Here is a 21,377-nt window from a genome sequence, read left to right as displayed (position 1 = left end):
TCTGATCGTCCTATTAACTATAATAGACACTTTTAATTGAGAATCTATAAAAGGTTTCGCGAACTGTTGTCCGTATAAGGGATAAGCATTCATCATGGAAGCCGTGGCTCTCATCTGCCCAATTAATAAAAGTTGACTGTAAGGAATGGCGTACGGCGACAGCGACAGCCGCCTGCGCTCGCGCAGCGCCGCAACTCGTACCGGTTCTGTGCGCCTGCAGCTGAAACATACGTACATACCCTTCAACTGTTTTATTTTGATTTACTTATCTATCAACCATGTACTCGCATACTTTATGAACGTGTTTAAGGATTTGCACGGTTTTTATCTACATACATCTACTCACACAACTACCCTTTAACATACCTTATACTTTTTGATTTTTTGTAATCTTATATCAGAATCTGACGCCAAACAAAAACAAAACCAACGGTCTATAAGGCGCTATAAAGAAACCTCGCTGCGAACATAGCTGTACGAAGAACGATCAACTTCTTTACCGTTATGCAGTCATATTATCTGTAGCATTAAAAAAAGTTCACGAGCCATGAATGAATAACGCAACTTTATCGGACGTACGATCGTGATATCTTAAATCCGGCCTCATTAATTCACCAGAAATCGAAATGGAGGCTTTAATTCGTATTTCGAACAAAGGGAGAAAACAAAAACGCTACAGAAAAAGAAATATAAAAAGGAATAAAAAAAGTGGCGCGGGCGCGTGCCGGGGCGACATGTGCACGCGCCGAGGATCCGCGCTAACGGGCCGTGACGCGCACCCCGCACCCCCGCGCGCCGCACCCCCGCGCACCCGCGCCTCTCCACGCGCTCCCCGTTATGTTTACAGCCTTAGCCCCTCTCCCCTCCCCCCGCGACACCCTCGTGCCCTGCACTCGCTGAAGCACTTCCCCCACCTGAAACCATACATTTCCCTGCGTAACAAAACACGTAGTAACCAAAGCAGATTAGTCGCTTAATTGAATTTCCCGAGATTGTTATTACAATCGCTTGGTCAGGTGATTAATCAATCGTGAAGTTACAAAATCGATGAAGTAACGTTTTACTGATTTATTGTAGAGTTAGACATTGCTACATAAATTTTCTTGATAAAACTGTGCATAATTAATTACATTAGGCCTTTATACATAGTACACGCCTTGAAAACGGTTATGGAAAAAAAGAGTACATTATGTGAAAAGCATTGATTAACGTCCTGCGCCAATGTTGATAGATTTTCAGTCAGCTTTTTGTAGGTTGGTAGTCTGGGCTATCCAGCACTTATCTGTTAGTTTCACATAAAATAAGCTCTAGGACTACGAGACATATTTTTATGGCAAAGTGCTCTCTAGAGTAGAACAATATAAAGCAACCTCCCAAGAGGATGTATGAAAGTAGATCTGAGACCTTTTATATTTAACCTTTATACAAATTGGCAGATGGACTTGTAAACTTAACTATTTTTGAAAAATATATACATTATACATATATCTTTTTCGTAATACAATGACCTATTGTATGCGGGATATTATTTCATATATGCATGTTCCTTTAATACGTCTACTTGCATTACAAACTAACACCTTACACAAACTAAAATATTATTAATACGAAAGTCTATCTGTCTCATATGCTGTCACAGTTTAATTGCTGCACGGATTTTGCTGGAATTCATCATAAAGATAGTTAACGACAGGTATCAAATATAGCCCGAATAGCTCGAACATCCGAACGTAGAGGGTAAGAATAAGGGATGATAGGAACAAGGTATACGCGAGCGAAGCTGCGTGAGTCATCTAGTAAAAAAATACAACTACAGCAGTTTCAGTTTAATTAATGCCCACTAAATAACTCAATTAAACTGAGCCAATTACAATACTTATATACCATTATAGCATATTAAGATAAATATCTAATCATTATTGTTAAATGGATTAAGAGACTTAATTTTTAATTTAAGTCCATGCAAAGGAATATTTTTAATAAATACTTTTTTTAATAAAAATAGTAGTGAAATCTTGAACAGTTAAATTAACACAAATATATCTTAATCATTCCTAGAGATTAAATAGAGCGATTATCGCTTACGACCGGCGCCAGAAGATTTACATTCAACGCTATTAACACGATACGTTTAGACACATTAACGCTGTAAAATAAATGTAAGGGTTTAATAAATATATAATATTTGTTTCACACTATAAAAGGCTTCTAAGTTAGTATCTAAGCAACGCTCCGCCCAGCTCTAGATGGCGGCCAATAGCGCGCGGTGGGCGGGGCGCACCGCTCCGTGAAATCTAAGCCTCGTGCTTTACTCAATCTCAGTTTATAAACAAATCAAAACAACTGATACCTACATGCACATTATTAATCCTGAAAGTCATCATGCTCGTATCCCGAGGCTTTGTCCTAAGTACGGGACCGGTCTAGCCGCTATTCCCCGATAGTTGCAAACGTTTGCAATTCTTAATACGAGGGTTTTAATGTCACACAGGGAGCAACCGCTTATTTGTGGACATTAATACTTAAAAGCCATTTTTCAGTGCATCCTCTGCGCCGTCAACGTAAGCACAACCAACAATTAAGTGGTGGATGCGAGGATGAGACGCGAGCCACCTGTCAAGTGCCTGTTTCATCAAATCATTTCTTTATTGCTCAGCCTCCGCCCGACCTCTTTTTTGTTAGCAGAGTTTTGAAAAAAGAACGTTATTGTGGTAGAGTAGTCGGGTAGGTCGGGGGCGCGCGAGCCTTATTTCAGTCAGGTGCCAGGCGCCAAACGCGACGCACCGTGTGTCGTGGCGTTTCCCGATCCTACGCAGCCTTACGATTTTCGCGACGTCATTTACGTCGCTCGCAGCTTTTAATATTTTATCTCAAATATTATTTGAATAAAATACAATGACATTTAATCTATCGTGCATATTGGACTGATTTTCCTGAACACGTAAAGTCTACAGTGCATCGTAGCAGTGAGTGAAATAGATTTTCGTAGCTCTGCTGAAGATACGCGAGGTAAGTTCGAATTTGTCACTTTTATTTTCGTAATTCCTGCGTTTAAAATTATTTGAAGGCGTTAATTAATTTATGAAATTATTGGTAATTTTAAATTGTGTTTTTTGTGAAACTTTAAGTATCTTATTTAAAACCTCTTAGGGGCCATAAAATTAGTTTTATAGAATTAAGTACTTAAAATCTTTAATATATTATAATCCTTGTAGAACGTACCAATCATAAATTAATTTCGTTGTTTGATATACATAATATACCGAACATTTATTTTGATAGCTGTGTACACATATTGAACAATTAATGCATTTTCAGTTTCGATAAAATGCAGGCAAGGCCGGATAGATAGAATTAATTTATATTTTAAAGAGTAGGTACTATTTAAATTGTATGCATTACATTTGCAATAGATAAACCAGTATAATTAGATTGAATAAATGGCCATCTACATAAATATTGTCTAGAGTCTGTCGAATGCTTCAATTTTATTGTTTAATGTTTATTTTATCAGACAAACGGTAAGTAGCAGTGGTGCCTTAAACAATAATATTAATTAGTTTTAAAAATACCTTTTGGAATTTTTGTGTCTGTATCTGTTAGGTAATAGGGCTATTCGCTAAAATTTAAATATTAACATGTTTTTAAAACTTTTAAAATATTTTTATCGATAATAAATTCTGATACAACATCAATGCACACTGGATTGGTTTTATATTCTTCTAAAAGCATAAATCAGAGACGTATTTATATTTTACTTCTTACAAGCGAGTGTTGCGAAAGTGTTACGTAATTAGTAAATTAATATTTATATTCTTGTCGTTCATAGGTAATTATTCAATCGTGATTATTCAAAGGCAAATGTCATCACTTTTAGAACCTCCTAAATATTTGTCATGATTTTCAAATTATTACTTGAAGAGCAAAATACCACTACAAAGTAAAACAGGAAAAACTAAGTAACATTGACAAACCACGATAATTAATTTCAAATCCTGAAAATTCTTTATGAAAATCAATTGTATTGCGTCGATTTACGGAAGCATAAACCGCTGTATAAAGTTCTACATTTTAATGTACTTTCTGTCTGTGTTTATTGAACAAACATTATTAAAGTAACACGTAGCTTCAAACCATACCTTGTCTGGTAGGATGCAGTGCAACGCAAATAATCTGCATGTCTATTTTCACATAGCAATAAACAAACAGGCCAAACTAAATTTGTACATGTGTTTCGTTAATACCTAGTATTATTGAACAAGGCGACAGAGCATACAAAACCCCAGGCGGTGAAATATTTTCTGTCTGCGAATGCATCGGAGTTAATTGGGCACATACCTAGTTCTTTAGTTATTATTTTCCCACATGTTAGTTAAATCAAAATAAAATGTATTAGTTTAGAATTTCATTTAAGGAGGTAAAAGAATAATACATCAATTAAATTCCTCATTAATGAATAGATACTTTATCAATTGGATATTAATTAATAAGGAATTAGATCACTAATACACCTATAGTTATGGAGTATGGTTGCATTTACAATTAAAGCGGAACATTGTAAGTGCAACGATGGGCAGGTATTGATTTCATAATTAATTTTCAATTCTTGAAAGTCGTCCACCGACCTGTATCGCAATTTACGTTGTCGTACTAGTGCTGTTATTGTAACTAGATTGTACGATTATTAAATGTGTACGTACTCAAATCGAATATATATGTATATAATAGTGTAAGACAAATTTTGATCCTCTTTCTTTTCTCTGAAAACACCTGTACGTAATGAGTAATCTCTTCAACAATCCCATACTAATCAACCTCTAATAGATTCATGTAACACTCAATTGTTAATATGTTAGGACCACCCTACATTAATAAGTAAAGACCAAAGTATCTCTTTTAAAATAGGTGTACTCGTCTGTAACAAGAAATAAATTCCAGAAATATATTTCACAATTTTTGCGCTGATTGATTTTCTCGACATTTGCTCGAGTTCCCACTGTGCCGCAAGAAAAAATAGGTGGCAGCCGTCGTGCGGTAGGTAATTGCTACTCGCGATCTAATAAAGACTTGCTTTATTGAAACAAGAAATTGCGACACACAACCCTCGCGTCAGCTAACTCGTTAGCCAATTAGTAGTAATAGCATGAATCAATTGCTTTGCATTTGTAAGACAAGAAATGAAATTGCCCTACGTGTACGACACCGTAGATATGATCAATATCTACACGAAACTATTTGTTAATCAACTTTTCTGTGGGCATTATCGTAATAAGGAAATTTAGCAAATCATTGTCCGAGATCATTATTTATAATTTACGATGACGAATGTGAAGCCTCGGCATGTATTTGTGAAGTCTTCGAGTTTAATCCCTAATGGATGTGACGTGGAATTGTATCGTAACACGCCGACGTTCGTTCTGTAAATATGTAATGTGTGTTAGTCTAATGAAGATTGTTTTACTCGACACGTGCATTATTAATGCGCGCACGCAGCGCCGGGCCGGCAGCGAGCGGCGGCCGCCTCGCGCTTCGCCGACCACTTCCATTATTCTGATTCTTCATTTGCTTGATTGAGCTTTTAATACGATTCGCTGTCAACAAACAAGCGGTCGGATTAATCAACAACCGCTGTCAACAAATACGTACGTACGTAGTCGGATGGACACTAATGACGTCGGTCACGTAAAACAAAGATGATATCGCAACTTTTGAATTGATCCGCGCTGACCGTAAAATCTTGATAAATGCACTTACATATTGAGTTGTCTTCGTAAACTAGGTGGCAACCAGCTCCGCTTATTATCTGTTTGATCTCTTGAGACGACAAAAACTCGCAGAGATGCTAAATACGTACGTTTTTTCATACTGTACACTTTCTTCCACATTTCTGCTATCCAACCTTATTTACCTTCGTGCCTGCTCTTTTAATTATTCAATAAGTTTTCATCGATACATTTTCTTTGTCTTAACTACAAATATTGTACCTACACTGAATAGTGTAGCAGTGTTTCATAATAATACTCGTTTGTTTATATAAAGGCTTATTATTGTAAGTATAAATGTTGTCTGTTGTTTACATGATTGTATTTATAAAAGAAATATAGATAAATTAGCAAATGTGAAACTGTTTCGAAAAAAGAAATGTATGTGCCTCATATAATGACTGATAGATTAAGAATCATGCTGAGTGCTCAATTATTACTCTTATTTGAAAAACATCAAAATTAAACAAGATACATCTAAATCCTTTTTCAAAAAACTAAATGTGTTGTCCCAAGAAAAGCGCAGGTTCCCACGGGAAGCAGAATGGCTGCAATAAGATCGATCGATAAGCCATCTACTGGTCAATGACAATTCAAAAGCCTAGGTGGCTTTTAACGTACTAATTGGATGCGAAATAGAATTACATTTAATAATTTTATGATAGGTTTTATATTTAGTCACAGAAAATTGACATTTTAGCTTTAGGTTAGCTGTGTGTATTATGTTTACGGCATTATACGTACTTAAGTAAATTAATTGCAAATAAGTAGAGTTCTGGACCGTGTCTATAGAAATTAAAAGTAGTTCTTAGAGTTTTCAACATAAATTTAATCGATGTTCACAGACACAAAATAGTATAAAGTACCTACATTTAAGTAAGTAAGTTTAAGTGAGTTTTATTTTTGTTATTAAGCAAATACTATTTGTTGTGCAGGATGTCTCGTCACGTGCTTCTGTCGCGGTTGGCGGAGCAGTTCCAGCCGTCGTCACCGCCGCCTCCAGCACACCGCTTTCCTTCACCAGAAGGCAGCGTTTCCCCTCGCACACCTCCCTCACCGCACTCGCCTCCACACTCCCCAGACTCTCCATCACATCATCGACTTGATCTGTTGGGAGATATTGAAATCGCTGGGAGAGCCCTTAAACAATACGCAAGAGCCACAGGTTTGTAACTTTTTTAACTTTCATTTGAGTTTGTGTTATTGACATAGTATATTCATTAATTACGTCTTTGTTACGCAGAATTGGGGGCGCTCATGTACTGCAGTAGCCTTGGAGCGTTGTACAGCGGTGCTGGAGTATGGCCACTACTGATGCCCAGGGCTTCGCCGCAGTTCATTCGACCCTCTCTGGATCACGCCAGACACACACCACCTAGAGACGGTAACAATTCAATTTTGTATCACAATAATAATTCAACAAAACCGTGTGTGACTCATAGTAGCCCACTTTTATTCTAGAACAATGTGTCTGGTGTCTGGACATGTTTATTGCAACGACAATAGATAAATGCAGTTAGTATTGATACGTCTCAAATATACAATAGCAAGTCAAAAGTGACCTACATATTTGCAATTACTATAAATCTAATGTGCACTTCAAATCAAAGTCAGAGGAATTCATGTTTGTTCAATTGCATGTCGTAACCAGTCGTAACATTGGAATTCATATAAACGGGGCACAATCGCCTTAAACTGAAAGTGTTGACGCGTTTCAAGAATCCTAAGAATGGTAATTAGATACGTTTGCGGCATTACTAAACATCGTTTTGCCTCGGCCTCCTTACGCTACTCCTCCTGAATAATACTCATTAGAATAGCTATCAGTGTAAGGCACCGATTAATAACTCGAGGCGCTGATATGTCGTCGTTTACATGTCGTTTACCTCCACCGATGGAGTCGACTCGCTCGTTTCCTACACTCCAAGGAAAAGCGACTAAGTACAACACATTGTCGCTGTACAAAATAATTTAAGCATTCTAATTGTTTCTTATCCGAACGTATACCGGTTACGACTCAACCTCGTAGATAACAAAAGAAACCGGCGACAAAACCTCAATAAGTACTTGATTTTTAATTGAACCGTGTCTCGTTAAATTAAATTGATGCTTTAACGAAATTCGTTTATTTTCAAGATTTAAATATACGTTGTTGTACTTACGAATTTTCTCTAACACATTATGCGATTAAACGATATATCTACACCATCATTTGAAACAATAGAGTGAGAACAGCAGATTTGTCAATGATCTTCTTTATTAGCTATAACGTTTCATAAATCTATCAACGAAGATGAAAATGTTGCAAGTTTGAAAGTAAATGATGTATGGCAGATATTTCAGAGTAAACATTGACGTAACTATCAAGCAAATAGTAGCGCACCTGTACAGATTTCATAAGTCACTCGACAGACGACCGATTTGACTCGTCCGACTTTAAATTTACCGATAAAAGCGTGAAGAACACTCGAAGAGAAACTGCCAGAGGTGTTCAATATTTGTCTATTGACACAAAGCTACGTGCATGCATTTCCTAGACGTCGTTTTCTGATCATATTTGTTTATTCGCAGATGATGAGGAAGAACTGCCACTCAATTTATCGACAAAGAACCGTCAGATTTGGTCGCCGGGGAGTGCATGTGAGCGAGAGAAAATAGATATCGGGGGAGAGTCACCGATCTCGCGGTGGGAGGGGCAAGATGATGCCGACGTGCCGCTTGAATTAGTCAAGAGATGCCGCAGTAACCCTGACGAAGCTGAGCGTCCAACCAGCGCGGAGCCGCGCCGGTGCCCCTCCGCGCCTGCACACCAGAACTACCCCATCAAACCACCACAAACAGGAGAACTGAACTTCTCCTTACTCCTTAAAAGTGAAAATCGAAACGAAAAGTCATTCCAGGTAAGTTAAACCGTTTTAACAAATACTCAATGGACTATCGAGACCGAGATAGTTTTATCCTTTAACAAGTTCAGAATAACTGTACAGTTTCCGTTCAAAATGCTTTAAAATAGCAAACCAGTATCCGTTTTAGTCTCTTTAACAAATCAAATAGCAAAAACTGCCCCTGTCTTAATAAGTAGTCGCGTATCGGAACGGGTCGCGCGTCCCCCGCTCGGCGCACGCGGCTCACATCGAGACTCCTTGCTCGTCTTCTCGCCATTTTTGTGCCTTTCGTTTTTTCTACGCGCCGCCGTTATAAAAATCCGCATCGGTTTTAATCAAAATTCCAACTTTTAATATCACGGTGCGGCAGTTTAATAATTGGAGGAATAATTACCTTGTGTCATACGATGATAAAAATGTTGTGCCACTACTGCATGTTTTCCAATTTATCATTAAACGAAGTGTTAAGAGCTTCTTCGTTATTTTTATCCAAGTTATTATTCAAGTCAATCTATCCACTTAATCGAAAAAACTCCTTAATTGTTCGATCGATAAGTGCCTAGGTATGTTTTATAAATGTTTTAACGAGATAAAATCATATTTTCAAAAACGGAATGAAGTTACAAATAAATCACAATTTTATTTTTTTTTAACCTTTAAAAGCCTTATTTTTTCGTTCTCGGCGAATAAAATCTATCTATACGTCAGTTTTTAGTAGTAACATACAAAAGAAGTTTATTTATTAGAAGAAAAATAAAATATACTTCTAAAGTTAAATGTGTTTATTAGATATCAAATCTAATATAAAAATCAACGAAGTGTAACATAAACGGAGTAGGGCAGTAAGAGAGGAGGCGCGTGCGCGCCACGCGCCACTCACGCGCACCCCGCCAACTCGCGTTTTCGTCACTGAATGATTACTTTTACAACTAAACATATGACAATACAACTCATATACTTTTTTTTTTAACCGTTACAATAGATCTACATCAATCATCATCAGAAAAAAATCTAGTAAAAAGTTTAGTCTCAAACAGAATAATAATTTGGTTAATATTTCTTATATCCTTAAGAAAACATTTTCCCCCTCGTGGGTCGCGATTATGCAGCAGGTTCCACAGTGCCGTTAATAAAAAGTCAGTAACGAAAAAACAACGATAGATTTTTTTTATTCAAACGGCTATCATAAAAAATCACCTCTCTACGTGGTACAAGCCGATAACCATATGTGGACGGTCATACCCTAGCACCTGTGTTGTTTATAAGAGAGTGCATCGATTGTATAAAAAGGCGACCAAAAAAGTAGCGGTTTTTGTGAGGCGCGAGGCGATGCAGCTGCCCGGCCAACTGTCACAAGGGCCCGCTACGCGGATTTGTGCCATGGATTATCATGCCACATACTTAACATCTAACCACCCGACTAATAGCCGTCCAACACATTTTTTCCCGCTCATATACTTACCATCAGTCAATAAATACTTACGTAGCCGGTTCTTACCTCCACGACTCAGGGTTGAGATTCATTATCACATGTAATCGCCTCTGCGTGCATGCATTAAACTGTGCTTTTTATTTTATCATTATTCGACATGAAACAGACGAAGATTAATATATTTATATACTCAAGCATATAATAGCAATTATATACGTGGTGCGAGTCTGCAGGGCAATAATTTTCTAGTAACAAGTATGATCAGCTAATATCAATATTCGTGGTACAACTTATGTGATTGTGAAATCCGTCTTCAAAGTAATCCATGTCTAATACTCTTAATCTGTGTGTCATGTAAACAAACTGAGTTGGTAACGAAATTATTCTATTGCATTCCAAAAACATCTGATCAAATAAATCTAAAGCAGTGTCATACCCTGTACTTAGTTAAAAATCTTTTGTCTCACAAACAAAGGTGGAGAGAACGAATGTTTACTTTACAAGCTTTATGTGGAATTTCGAAACCGATACGTTATCTATCTACGGAAGCTTGCGATACACTTATACCGTTAATATATTTATTTCGTAAAATAAGCTGGTAGAACTTTACACAAAATTAACAAAATCTAGATCGCATTGCTAAATTAGATAATTAAAAACATCAAACTGTCTCTATCAATTTCATTTGTACATATTCAAATTTGAAATACCCCATATTATTAGACATTCCATGAAAAATACGAGTAATAACCACTTAAGTGTTACTAATTACTGGGCAATGGAAAAATTCATAGCTATCACGATTCTAGATGGGAAATCAAAGAAAAGTGTAGAAAGGGGTAGTGCAGACCTGTTATTAGTTTATTACTAGCTGTCACAGTACAAGCAAAGGTGATGGACGCTGTCCATTCCTAGTTTATAATTATATCTAGTACTGGACTTTCTTTCGTACGATTTAAAATATTCATGCAAATGGCCGTGGTGTCGCTTGAGTAATAAAACTGTGTTTTCAGTCACACGTTTTACAAAATGTTAGTGAAAAGAATGTACCTACATGATTAATCGTATTTTTATTATGCATGTAGTGATTAAGTGCAAGCGAAATCTTCAAAGTTGTGTTTTTTGTCGTAGTGCAAGCAATGCGGGAAATGTTTCAAGCGGTCGAGCACGTTGTCGACCCATCTGCTGATCCACTCGGACACCAGACCCTACCCGTGCCAGTACTGCGGCAAACGCTTCCATCAGAAGTCCGACATGAAGAAACACACCTATATACACACAGGTAAGCTGCTATCAAACCTTCAATCTCGACTCTATAATACGTTAGTATTTAAACTGCGCAATTACCTTTACGCTCGACTAACATAAGTAGATATTGTTCGATACTCGTAAAAAACATTTAGTAATGTAAGCTTCTAAGGAAATGCTAGGTGTGGTTCATCAATCTAAGTAATCCTTCATTTGCACTAATATCTCTGGTAGAGGCGATAGAGCTCGACAAATTGTGAAAACAACAATTTCTTGAATCCATTAGTTGAATAGAATCTTTATCACAAATAACAGGTTTACGTGCCTGTCAATAGCCACAAAATAGGTAATAAATTACATGGTGTATTTCCAAGTAGTGTGAAACTCAAATTATTATGACAAGTGTTTTACGTAAGTTCCCTCAAGTGTCAGCGCTACGGTGTCGGCGGTGGCGGCGGGCGGCGCGCTCCCCCGCTGCCACCTACCTTACGTAGCCCTATCATTTCCGAGGAAACTTTATCCATAGATGATTCGAAAAACGACTATCGTTATTTAATACCCCTTTGATGCAAGTTTGAATAATTTTCACTTGAATGTCACTATCCACTTCGGCCTTTTTTTTTTTTTTCGAACGCTTTTTAAACCAGCTTTGCTGTCAAGACGTTAATATCATCTTCGGCACCGCGTTATCTTCTTTCTTTAAATATCTATTTGTTAAGTCAGTATAAGAAATGTTACAGCATCTTTTATAGCGATAGCAAAATCCGATATACCTAATTATTTTCTCTCACGGCTTCATAATTTCAATTGAATCGTCCTCTATAAGAATTCGTATCATTACAAAGTAGCTGTTAATTTATTTATTCTCGTAAAATTTTACTTTGTCAATTAGTCGCCTGCGATATCCACCTACGTTCGTGTCGAGCGTGTAATGATAGGTAATCTCCGACGATTGCCCTTTTAATCGGAATGACAGTAAACAGCTGCTGAAGACGTTATCCGAGTTTATCCTCGTCGATTTATTAAGCTGTATAAGAACATGATATGCTGTTATAACCGATGCATAGGCTGGACGCTTCTACTGGGAACAAGTTAATTAAATGGAAAACATACAGGCAGAAGCCCAATAGAACCAATTATGCGACACATCGCAGACGATGCCTTGGAAATTAAACATTTAAATGCTGTACAATTAACTTTTCGACGGCAAATCGCAGCCGGTCTACGACACGATAATGAATTTTCAATAAGCAAAAAATATGCAATATTCAATTAGTCGGTCTCGAGTCGCGCCTTCGTGGCGTCATTTCTACGAGCTTATTTTCATTCTGTTAACAAAATCTTTCCGAATATCTACATCTACATTCGATATTTTTAATACTGATAAAAAAGTCAGGACTTTCAGATAATCACTTCTTCAAACATTGTGGTATTGAACGCATAATATTTTCAATATATTATTTGTGACAGACACATAAAAAAAGTCCAACGACAAAAAGTCACACATGTTTTTCAATGGTCCGACTACTTCCAGTAAGCTCAACGAGACGAATTACAGTAGCTAAAAAATGTGGCGGACATATTTGTCTCGGCCGGAGACATCTCGTCACGTCTCTGCCCTGTTCCGAATGATTTACAGCGGCCTTACATGGTGCTCGTCCTCCCGATAAATGCCTCATCATCAATATTCCAAAATGCGGCTCGGCCTGCAATTAGCCGCGCAGCCTTCACAGGCCTTCACGTGCACACCGATCACGGCATAAACAAAAAGTAAACTTAAATCCTGTTCTATCTATAAAATGACATTTGCATTTTTTGCTATAATTTTATTCGTAAACTATCTTTGGAGATTTTAAAAATAAAATAAAAGCGAGGTAAATCTGCCAATTACTGGCCGTGGGCAATACCTACGTAGATCGATAAAATGATAATTACCTACAGCATCATAAAAGCTAAACATTGCGTCCTGTACCTTGCCCACTATTAAATTTAATACGCAGACACATGAGTCAAAATTAATTATAAATTTAATACTGATATCAAGCTATTTATGTTTCAAAATCGCTTCTTTATCCCGTTGTACTTAACCCTAAAGCTGTGAATATTTCAAGTGAGAAAACTTATTAGTGTTATATCGAACCACAAACAATTACGGTAAAAGTTAATAAATACGGGTCTTCAAGGCGGCGTTGCATATTAAATCAGTTCGGAAACCGCACTGTAAATAATAAATAGTCGATGATATGACAAGTATTGGCCCACTTACACAGGCTTTAATTACTTGACGAAGTGATACATAATGCTATAAGTGGTTCATGAATTAGCTAAGGAAATCGAAATTATGAGACGGTATGCCGTGTTTAGCGGTGTTCCATAATTCTGTAATCATCTTTACGTACCTTTACACCAACTTTATTATTGAAGAGTTTGCATTTCGTAGAACTTAGGCCTGCTTTACTTATTTTGTAGAGTTCTGAAGTAGTGATTTCTTGTTATTAATTGTTACTTCTTTTATAGGTGAAAAGCCACACAAATGCGTCGTGTGCTCGAAAGCATTCAGCCAAAGCTCCAACCTTATCACACATATGCGCAAACACACTGGTTACAAGCCATTCTCGTGCGGTTTGTGTGATAAGGCATTCCAACGCAAGGTGGACTTGCGGCGTCACCGTGACTCTCAACACTCCGACGTGGCTGATACTACCCCTACGACCCTCCAAGTGCCTCATCGCTACAGGTTCTACGGTGATGAGCCCCCTGCGCCTCTCACTCCGCTTATAACCAACTAAATACCTACTACAGTCAGCATTCAGTAGCTCCCTAAATACCAGCTCTAGGTACATTTTTTCAAGTATAGAACAGAATTTTAAAGCTTTCTATTTTATGCCGATACAACAGATTAGTCGTTTGTCTGGTGAGTTTGCATCAAACATTACTTGTGACTAAGTTCTTGTGAAATGATAATCTCTCATAATGAAAAATTATATGGTTATCATGTCTTTATAGTATCAGATATCTTTTAGTTTTTAGAGAAAATTGAAAATGAATGATTTGTTCAAGTGGCCAAAGATTTAAATAAAAACCTTATAATGAGGAATAGGTACCGACTAATTATGATGAATTCAAATCTCAAAATTATTTTTACATTTCCAATTTTGTACAGAAAATACTGTACAAATACATATAATTAAGCTTAGAGTGATTTTAAAATTGAGAAGGTTGTATAACGTGGAGTTGTCTATGTGTAAATAATAATTATTGTTACCTTTTAGTGCCTTAGGAAACGCCTGTGAAATGTGTTACTTATTTATCCATAGGTATTCTAAAATGACTTAGTTTGATATCATGTATATTTTAGAATTATCCAAACACAAGTCCGTCCCTTGCAACAGTGATATGAATAGAGTATAATACGCTCCGTGTAACGTTTTTATCAACTGTAAGACAGCAACCGGAAGACAGTAGGTAAGTAATATGTAGTCTAATACATACCAAAGTAAAGTGTCTTATTTAGTCGAGTGTGAAACGCTTTATTTATTTAGTCTAGTGTGAAATACGCGTCATATACGTTAGTTTATTTATTTCAATGTACTTACTTGTCTGGCAATGATCACGTACTTCTTTCTCTACATGGAAAGCTAGAAATATGAATCGTATCTAGTGTGTAAAATTTCATAAGTAATTCAAGGTTCATACTTTTGATTGTACCAACTTACATATAACGTAGGTACCCCCTGTAATTATATTAATACTAAATTGTAATAAAAAAGCTATGGACGGAATATGTACTATCCCGATAGTACACGATATAGAGAAGAATTTCTCAGACCTATGTGTTAATATAAAAAAAAAGTTTGTAAGTGTTTTTGTCATTAATTTTGTAAATATTTGAAGTCGTTTATTAATTAAGTAATTGAAGTATCTACGAGATACTTACCACGAGTTATACCATTTTAAGAATAGCAAAACATTTGCTTGTTCGTGAACACTTAGACACTTACTATCCTCAGAATCCCAGTAGCATTACGAAATGTTTATTAAAATTTTGGATTACAAAGTATTTACCACTAAAAGTTATGCGTTACCAGCTATGGTTTGTTACCATTTACATCACCTACAGAAATTTAGATCTTAGAGTCGTCCTATCGATTATATCAAGCCTGTGTATTTTCATAAATAATATTATTGATTGACGTTGCTTTTGTGGCAATTAATGTTTTTCAACATATCTCTACTATTGCTGTTATGTATAAAAATAGCAACACATATGATATGAACGAGACGACCATAAAGGCACCTACCACAATATGTCACCATTTTCAAATGCAATTATTAATGTAGGTATATTTTGTCATAATGCATTTACTTTAGAATAAGTTGTGTTTTTTTTAAACATTGATGCCGGTTTTGTTGTACACCAAGTTATAATATATGTTATTAATTAAATCCCTGATTATTACACGAAATCGGTAGATGGGACTTCATATTTTCGAATGTCATGTTTTCTCCTAAGATGTTGTCGCGTTGAATTGGTTTGTTACAACAAAATCGGCATCATAGATGTACCTAGTTCATTAGAGGCTATACCTACATAATATCTTATACGAGACTGCACTTATAAACAGAAACACTATTTGATTGTATGACTATTTTAACGTGACGGTTTAAAGTGTTTTATATATCAATGTAATTGAAGTGTGACATTCTATGTTATTGTAAAAATGTGATGTACCTTATTATGTTTAGATAGGTATAGCTACACAGTCGCGTGTTCTGATAATGTAAATGACTTTGTTACATGAACATTTAACGGCTAGAACACCAAAGAGTACAGCGGTCAGCTATGATTGTTTTGTCTATACCTTACAACTTGATTGTGACTGAGGAATGCCGTGAGCATTCGTGAACACATTTAGAATAAGAATATTTACCTTGTTTTATTAATAGTTTGCTAAATTGTCAAAGTATAGCGGTTAAACCGTTATGTTAGTTTCATAATAATAATTATGAAGAAATTGATTTTGATATCATTACCGGTTTGCTTTTAAAATTAATGTCAGTCAGTTTTTATAAGTTTGGTTTAAGTTGTAATTTATTTAGGCCAGTTCAATATAAATATTTATGAAATATGAGATGCATTTTTATTTGTAACAACATAGAATTTTAATTCCCAGTCTGATTTAGCGTTAGACCCAGTACACTACAGGTAAGTTGCAATATTTTAAATAATATAATAATGCAGATTATTACTTAGCCCTATACGTCGACTTGATAAACTGTATCTGAATTAATCAGGAACTAACGGTCCGATTTGAAAAATTATTTCAATGTTAGATAGCCCATTTATCGAGGAAGGCTATATAATATCATCACGCTACGACCAATAGGAGCAGAGTAACAGTAAAAATGTTACAAAAACGGGGAAATTCTCTCTTATGTGACGCAAGCGAAGTTGCGCGGGTCAGCTAGTAGGTACAATATAAATAAACACGGAAATGTTAGAAATGAAATTATGATGCTCTATTGCTCTCTGAGGGAATCGAATCCACGAACCATCCCAGGATCGGCTAATGTTGACCCACCCTTTATCTCATCAAAATTTCGACTATCCTTTAACATACCTATTAACTTACAGTAAGTAGAAAGGTACCTAAATATAGGTATATTATGTAACATTCCTAAAGTGTATGTATGTATGTATATGTGAACAATCAACAGAAAGACATCGACGCCGGCACTAGACGCCACGTAAACAAACAATTACTAGATATGAAATCAACATTACGAACGTGCCTTAACATAACTCATTCCGAATTAATCGTATTTATCAAAGCATTTTCATTTCATTTCCAAGAGCAGGTAATGTACTAAGGAAATCAAAATAACGACTGTCGCGTGATAGTTATCAATTCTGTTGTAGATATAACACTAAAAGAATTTTGTAATTTCGTCCAACACAATTATTTCAATAGCTTTATTAATATCTGGATGACATTGTGACTACATACAGAGACCTAAATACCTAATATTTTATAGAGTATACATAGGTATAGCTTAAACCTATCATATGAAAAAAAAATGGTTTTTAGTCTCTACTTGGCCAATGCACCAATGCCAATTTTTGGTTTGTACATTAGTAACATGTCTGACAGGATTATATGGTGGCGTTTAAAAACAAAATGATAGGATTACCTTAAAAACCTTAAGGGAAACATTCCACAAAACCAAAACTGGTGGATTGGAAAACGATGCCGTTACATCTGAGAAAAAAATAATGCCATACATAAACAGTCACATTGAAATAGGTAAGTACATTATGACACCAAATTATTATTACAGGATTTACAAAAGAGGTAGGTTAGGTAGCTACTATTTTCACCCATGCATTTACTAACACCTAATAACATGATACAGTAGGTATATATTGCCGCTTCAATAATTTACTGTCACATGTACGAAGAAGCCGTACATAACAACAATATGTGGAAAGCGTGGCAATAAGGCGCTAACTGCACTACCCCTTTACCGTCCACCATTACGATTTTATAATACAATTAGGCAAGTAGCCAGTAAGACAGTGAACGACATCAGAATCCATACAAGGAGCTGCTCGTGCATTGGTACGTCCGTAATGAGATTTGTTGCTAAGTATCAGAGAACTGACACAAATAAATACAGGTAAAACAAATCTACCTGTTGGCATACATTTTTCCAGTTTAAAGCAAACTTTTGCTTTCGTATCTCAGAATTTTATATCGTTATTTTTACTTTACTATATTTACTTTGCTATGAGGTCCCCTGTAGTCTGAGCGGTAATTTATAATGACTGTCGGTTTTGAGGTATCGGATTAGTTATATAAGCAAGTTTCTTCAATTGTCATTAGGCGTAATGTCATAATTACAAAACATACTTACTATCTAAGTAAAGGCTTGAATGAACGATATCGATCCATGTTCTGGTTACCAGTTTACTACCTCTTTGCCTAAATCAGGGCTTACCAAACTTTTCTTAGTCCGGGACCACTTTTAAATTATTCTGGTTAGCAGGGACCACTATGTAAGTACATATATTAAAATGTAATAATCGTCCTGAAAATTTTAAATTTTACAGTAATCGTGGACCATACTTTGGCTTCCACCCGCGGACAACTCCGCCATTTAGGCCAGTTGAAAATTTTCAGGACGATTGGGGACGACTGGCCTAAATAGTGGGGTTTAACACCCCTAATATTTAAAGAGGACTCATGCACATTATATATGAATTAGATATCTAATCGTTGATAACAACTTCAAGTCAAGAGTACCTACTAACTGCGAGTTGTTTATTCTTAGCGCCAGAGCATTTTTGGAAATAAAAGTAGAAAGCGCCTGCCACATAAGTATTAACAACTCGCAATTAAGTAACTCTTGTCTTGAAGCTGTTATAAACGAAGGCGAAAGTAAGTTACTGACCAAAATATTATTTACGTTAATGCAATACCTATTAATATCTGTCTACAGCCTGTCCCACCCCTGCCAGAGCCATTTGTATGGAAATTCTGACAGATGATTTGGTGCTACTTGACGGGCACGAGTAAATCCGCCATAAAACATATGCTCCGAAAATTGCAATCATAAAATTTTATCGTACCTAATTATTGCATAATCGGTAGGTATAATACAAACGGATGTTCCGTGCTTATACCTATTTTTTACATTTACCTAAATACTTAAACTGCCACGGTGGTCTCAACAGTAGTATTTAGGAGTGCAATGCTAGAAGTAATACTAGTATCTATTGAAATCTCGGATCCAAATTCTTCTTAATAAAAACTTCAGTTTTAGACAGTTTTACTTAACTTACTATAATATATGCTCCTGGAAAAAAATATATTTTCCTATCCTGCCTGTACATTTCTTTTAACAATTAATTTAAATGTTGCAATGATATAGAAAAATATTAGGTACCTACTATTATTAGGCTTAACAGGATTTGTACGATTACTTATTGCCAATATATTATTATTATTTTAACAAAGAGGCTGTATTAACATAATAAATAATTGGTTTGACTGCCTCTATGGCGCAGCCGGTAGTATATGAGAACACCGCGCGGAGGTTTTGGATTCATTTTCATGAATCTGTACCTACCATGTAACAGTCAGTTTGTAGACCTCTGTGCACTGGAAAATACGTAAAGCTGTCGGTCCTGCATTCATCCTACCGAGATTTTAGAGTGAAATAATAGGGAGTATACTTGTGTATTGTGCACACACTTATACACAATAAACAAAGTCCTGCAACATCCCCTGATGATACATTGAACAATGATTTACATGGTCTAGTGAAATGTTATTTTTTTGCATTCCACAATCGACATAATATTATCTCACGAATAATTATTGCTACTTAATAAATTATAATTCTACATAGTCCAACATAATTTCTTGATATTATACTACAGTGCCTGTTAAGGAATTACATATTTAATCTCGCTACAGATCAGTATTATTACAATGTACAATAATATATTGATACATTAACAATGGTGCGTAGATGCTACTCAATGGTAGAATCAAAATTCAGTTTACAAGATCAACTTTTGAAAATACATGTTTTTTACTTTAAAAATAACATTGCTGCTGTAAACCCAAATGAGTTTATCAAAAGGTTATCAAGTACATGTTCAAGCTTTGATAAACTCAATATAAATTATTATCTTTTGTGTAATAAACAATGCAATGTTATACAAAGAAATATGCTAACTTGAGTCTTATGAGAATTTATTTACAGTAATTTTTACTTATTACTATTTCCTCCCATTTTCACTATAAAGTCCTATTAAAATGTTTAGATACCTCCAAAATTTGCATCAATTTATTTCTGAATACCCACCTACATGCTACATGAGCATTTACTAAAAAAGTGAGGATATACAATAAATGAAAAATGTTTTAACTAAAGGAAATCATGTATTGTAGTTTAAAGTGCATGTGACACTGATATCACAGGATTAACATGGTTGTAACACTAACAATTTTTAAAAGCCATTACATCCTTAGTCATCCCAATTAACTTGGTGACAATCATGCCAAATAAATGCTCCTTTGAGTGACTGGGGAGCCTCAAGAGCCAGGTACAAAGGTGCTCGAGCTCCTCGTTCTGGGGTGAAATCACCCATACCTTTTGTCATGTCAGTCATAATAAATCCTGGATGTACACAGTTCACTGAAATGTCTTTTCCCTGTTCAGTGAATTGTCTTTGCTGAACAAATGTGAGTGCTGACATAGCCACTTTTGACACTTTGTAATCTCCATAGTGACCCGCAAATGAGACAAAAGAGTTTTTACCATTTTTAGCTGCTTGCAGAAAATCATTCACAAACTGTAATATTTCTTCCACTGTAAGATCATCTTTGATCAATGTGTCCAACCATATTTGTTTACGTATATTAGATAGCAGCCCCCAATCACTGCTTATGTTAATAATTCGTGCGGTATTTGTAAGAAGGGGGTATAATATCTTTGTGATAGTTAGCAAGCTTAGAAAGTTCGTATCGATGAGTTTCTTAGCGTCTTCATGTGGGGATACAGATTTGTCGAAGTCTAGAATGCCGGCGTTGTTTACCAAAACATCTATACCCGTGTGATGTGTTGAAATATGTGTAGCGAAGTCCTGAACACTCTTTTCGCATGTGACATCCAAAATGTGAAACAAAGGCTTTAGACCTATATCTTGTAACTTTTTAACAGCTTCACGTCCTCTTTCTTCATTCCTAGCAGTAAGATACACAGCACCATCGAACTTTTGGCACAGTCCTTTTACGATCTCGAACCCTATGCCTCTGTTGCTTCCAGTCACTACTGCTACTTTGGTTTCCATTTTGTACATAGAAATTTAGAAACTTAAGATTAATTACGTAGAAAATACTACGTTGTAAAAATAAATATTTATTTTATCAATGCGCCTAATAAAATGACATTTCGGTTTTCCGGTCATGTTTGACATATATGTGACACTTCACTACTATTGGCCATGGCGGAAGACCAGTCAGAAAAGTGATACAATTT

At 35.9% G+C, this 21,377-nt stretch overlaps 2 protein-coding genes across 2 annotated transcripts; one reads left to right on the top strand and one right to left on the bottom strand.

The window, feature by feature from the left end:
• Window positions 1-2,764: 2,764 nt before the first annotated feature.
• LOC142987502 (uncharacterized) lies at window positions 2,765-16,451 on the top strand. The gene is made up of 6 exons (XM_076136310.1): window positions 2,765-3,009; window positions 6,698-6,927; window positions 7,006-7,146; window positions 8,334-8,662; window positions 11,211-11,361; window positions 13,845-16,451. Exons 2-6 carry the CDS (start codon window positions 6,699-6,701, stop codon window positions 14,114-14,116), a joined length of 1,122 nt encoding a protein of 373 aa, XP_075992425.1. The 5' UTR covers window positions 2,765-3,009; window position 6,698; the 3' UTR covers window positions 14,117-16,451.
• A 3,807-nt stretch (window positions 16,452-20,258) lies between these two features.
• On the bottom strand, window positions 20,259-21,343 carry LOC142987503 (carbonyl reductase [NADPH] 1-like). The gene has a single exon (XM_076136311.1). The coding sequence runs from the start codon at window positions 21,196-21,198 to the stop codon at window positions 20,365-20,367; it is 834 nt and encodes a 277-aa protein (XP_075992426.1). The 5' UTR covers window positions 21,199-21,343; the 3' UTR covers window positions 20,259-20,364.
• Window positions 21,344-21,377: the final 34 nt, after the last annotated feature.

This window comes from Anticarsia gemmatalis, chromosome 3, assembly GCF_050436995.1.
Source record: "Anticarsia gemmatalis isolate Benzon Research Colony breed Stoneville strain chromosome 3, ilAntGemm2 primary, whole genome shotgun sequence".
NCBI lineage: Eukaryota > Metazoa > Arthropoda > Insecta > Lepidoptera > Erebidae > Anticarsia > Anticarsia gemmatalis.
Note: the sequence above shows the minus strand (reverse complement) of the source record. Positions and strands in the feature narration are given on the sequence as shown.

What these genes read in the sequence shown, in the direction of transcription:
- LOC142987502 (XM_076136310.1), top strand. Translation starts at nt 6,699, where the DNA reads ATGTCTCGTCACGTGCTTCTGTCGCGGTTGGCGGAGCAGTTCCAGCCG. An exon ending in ACAATACGCAAGAGCCACAG is followed by an intron (nt 6,928 to 7,005) that starts GTTTGTAACTTT and finishes TTTGTTACGCAG; the next exon opens with AATTGGGGGCGCTCATGTAC. An exon ending in ACACACACCACCTAGAGACG is followed by an intron (nt 7,147 to 8,333) that starts GTAACAATTCAA and finishes GTTTATTCGCAG; the next exon opens with ATGATGAGGAAGAACTGCCA.
- LOC142987503 (XM_076136311.1), bottom strand. Translation starts at nt 21,198, where the DNA reads ATGTACAAAATGGAAACCAAAGTAGCAGTAGTGACTGGAAGCAACAGA.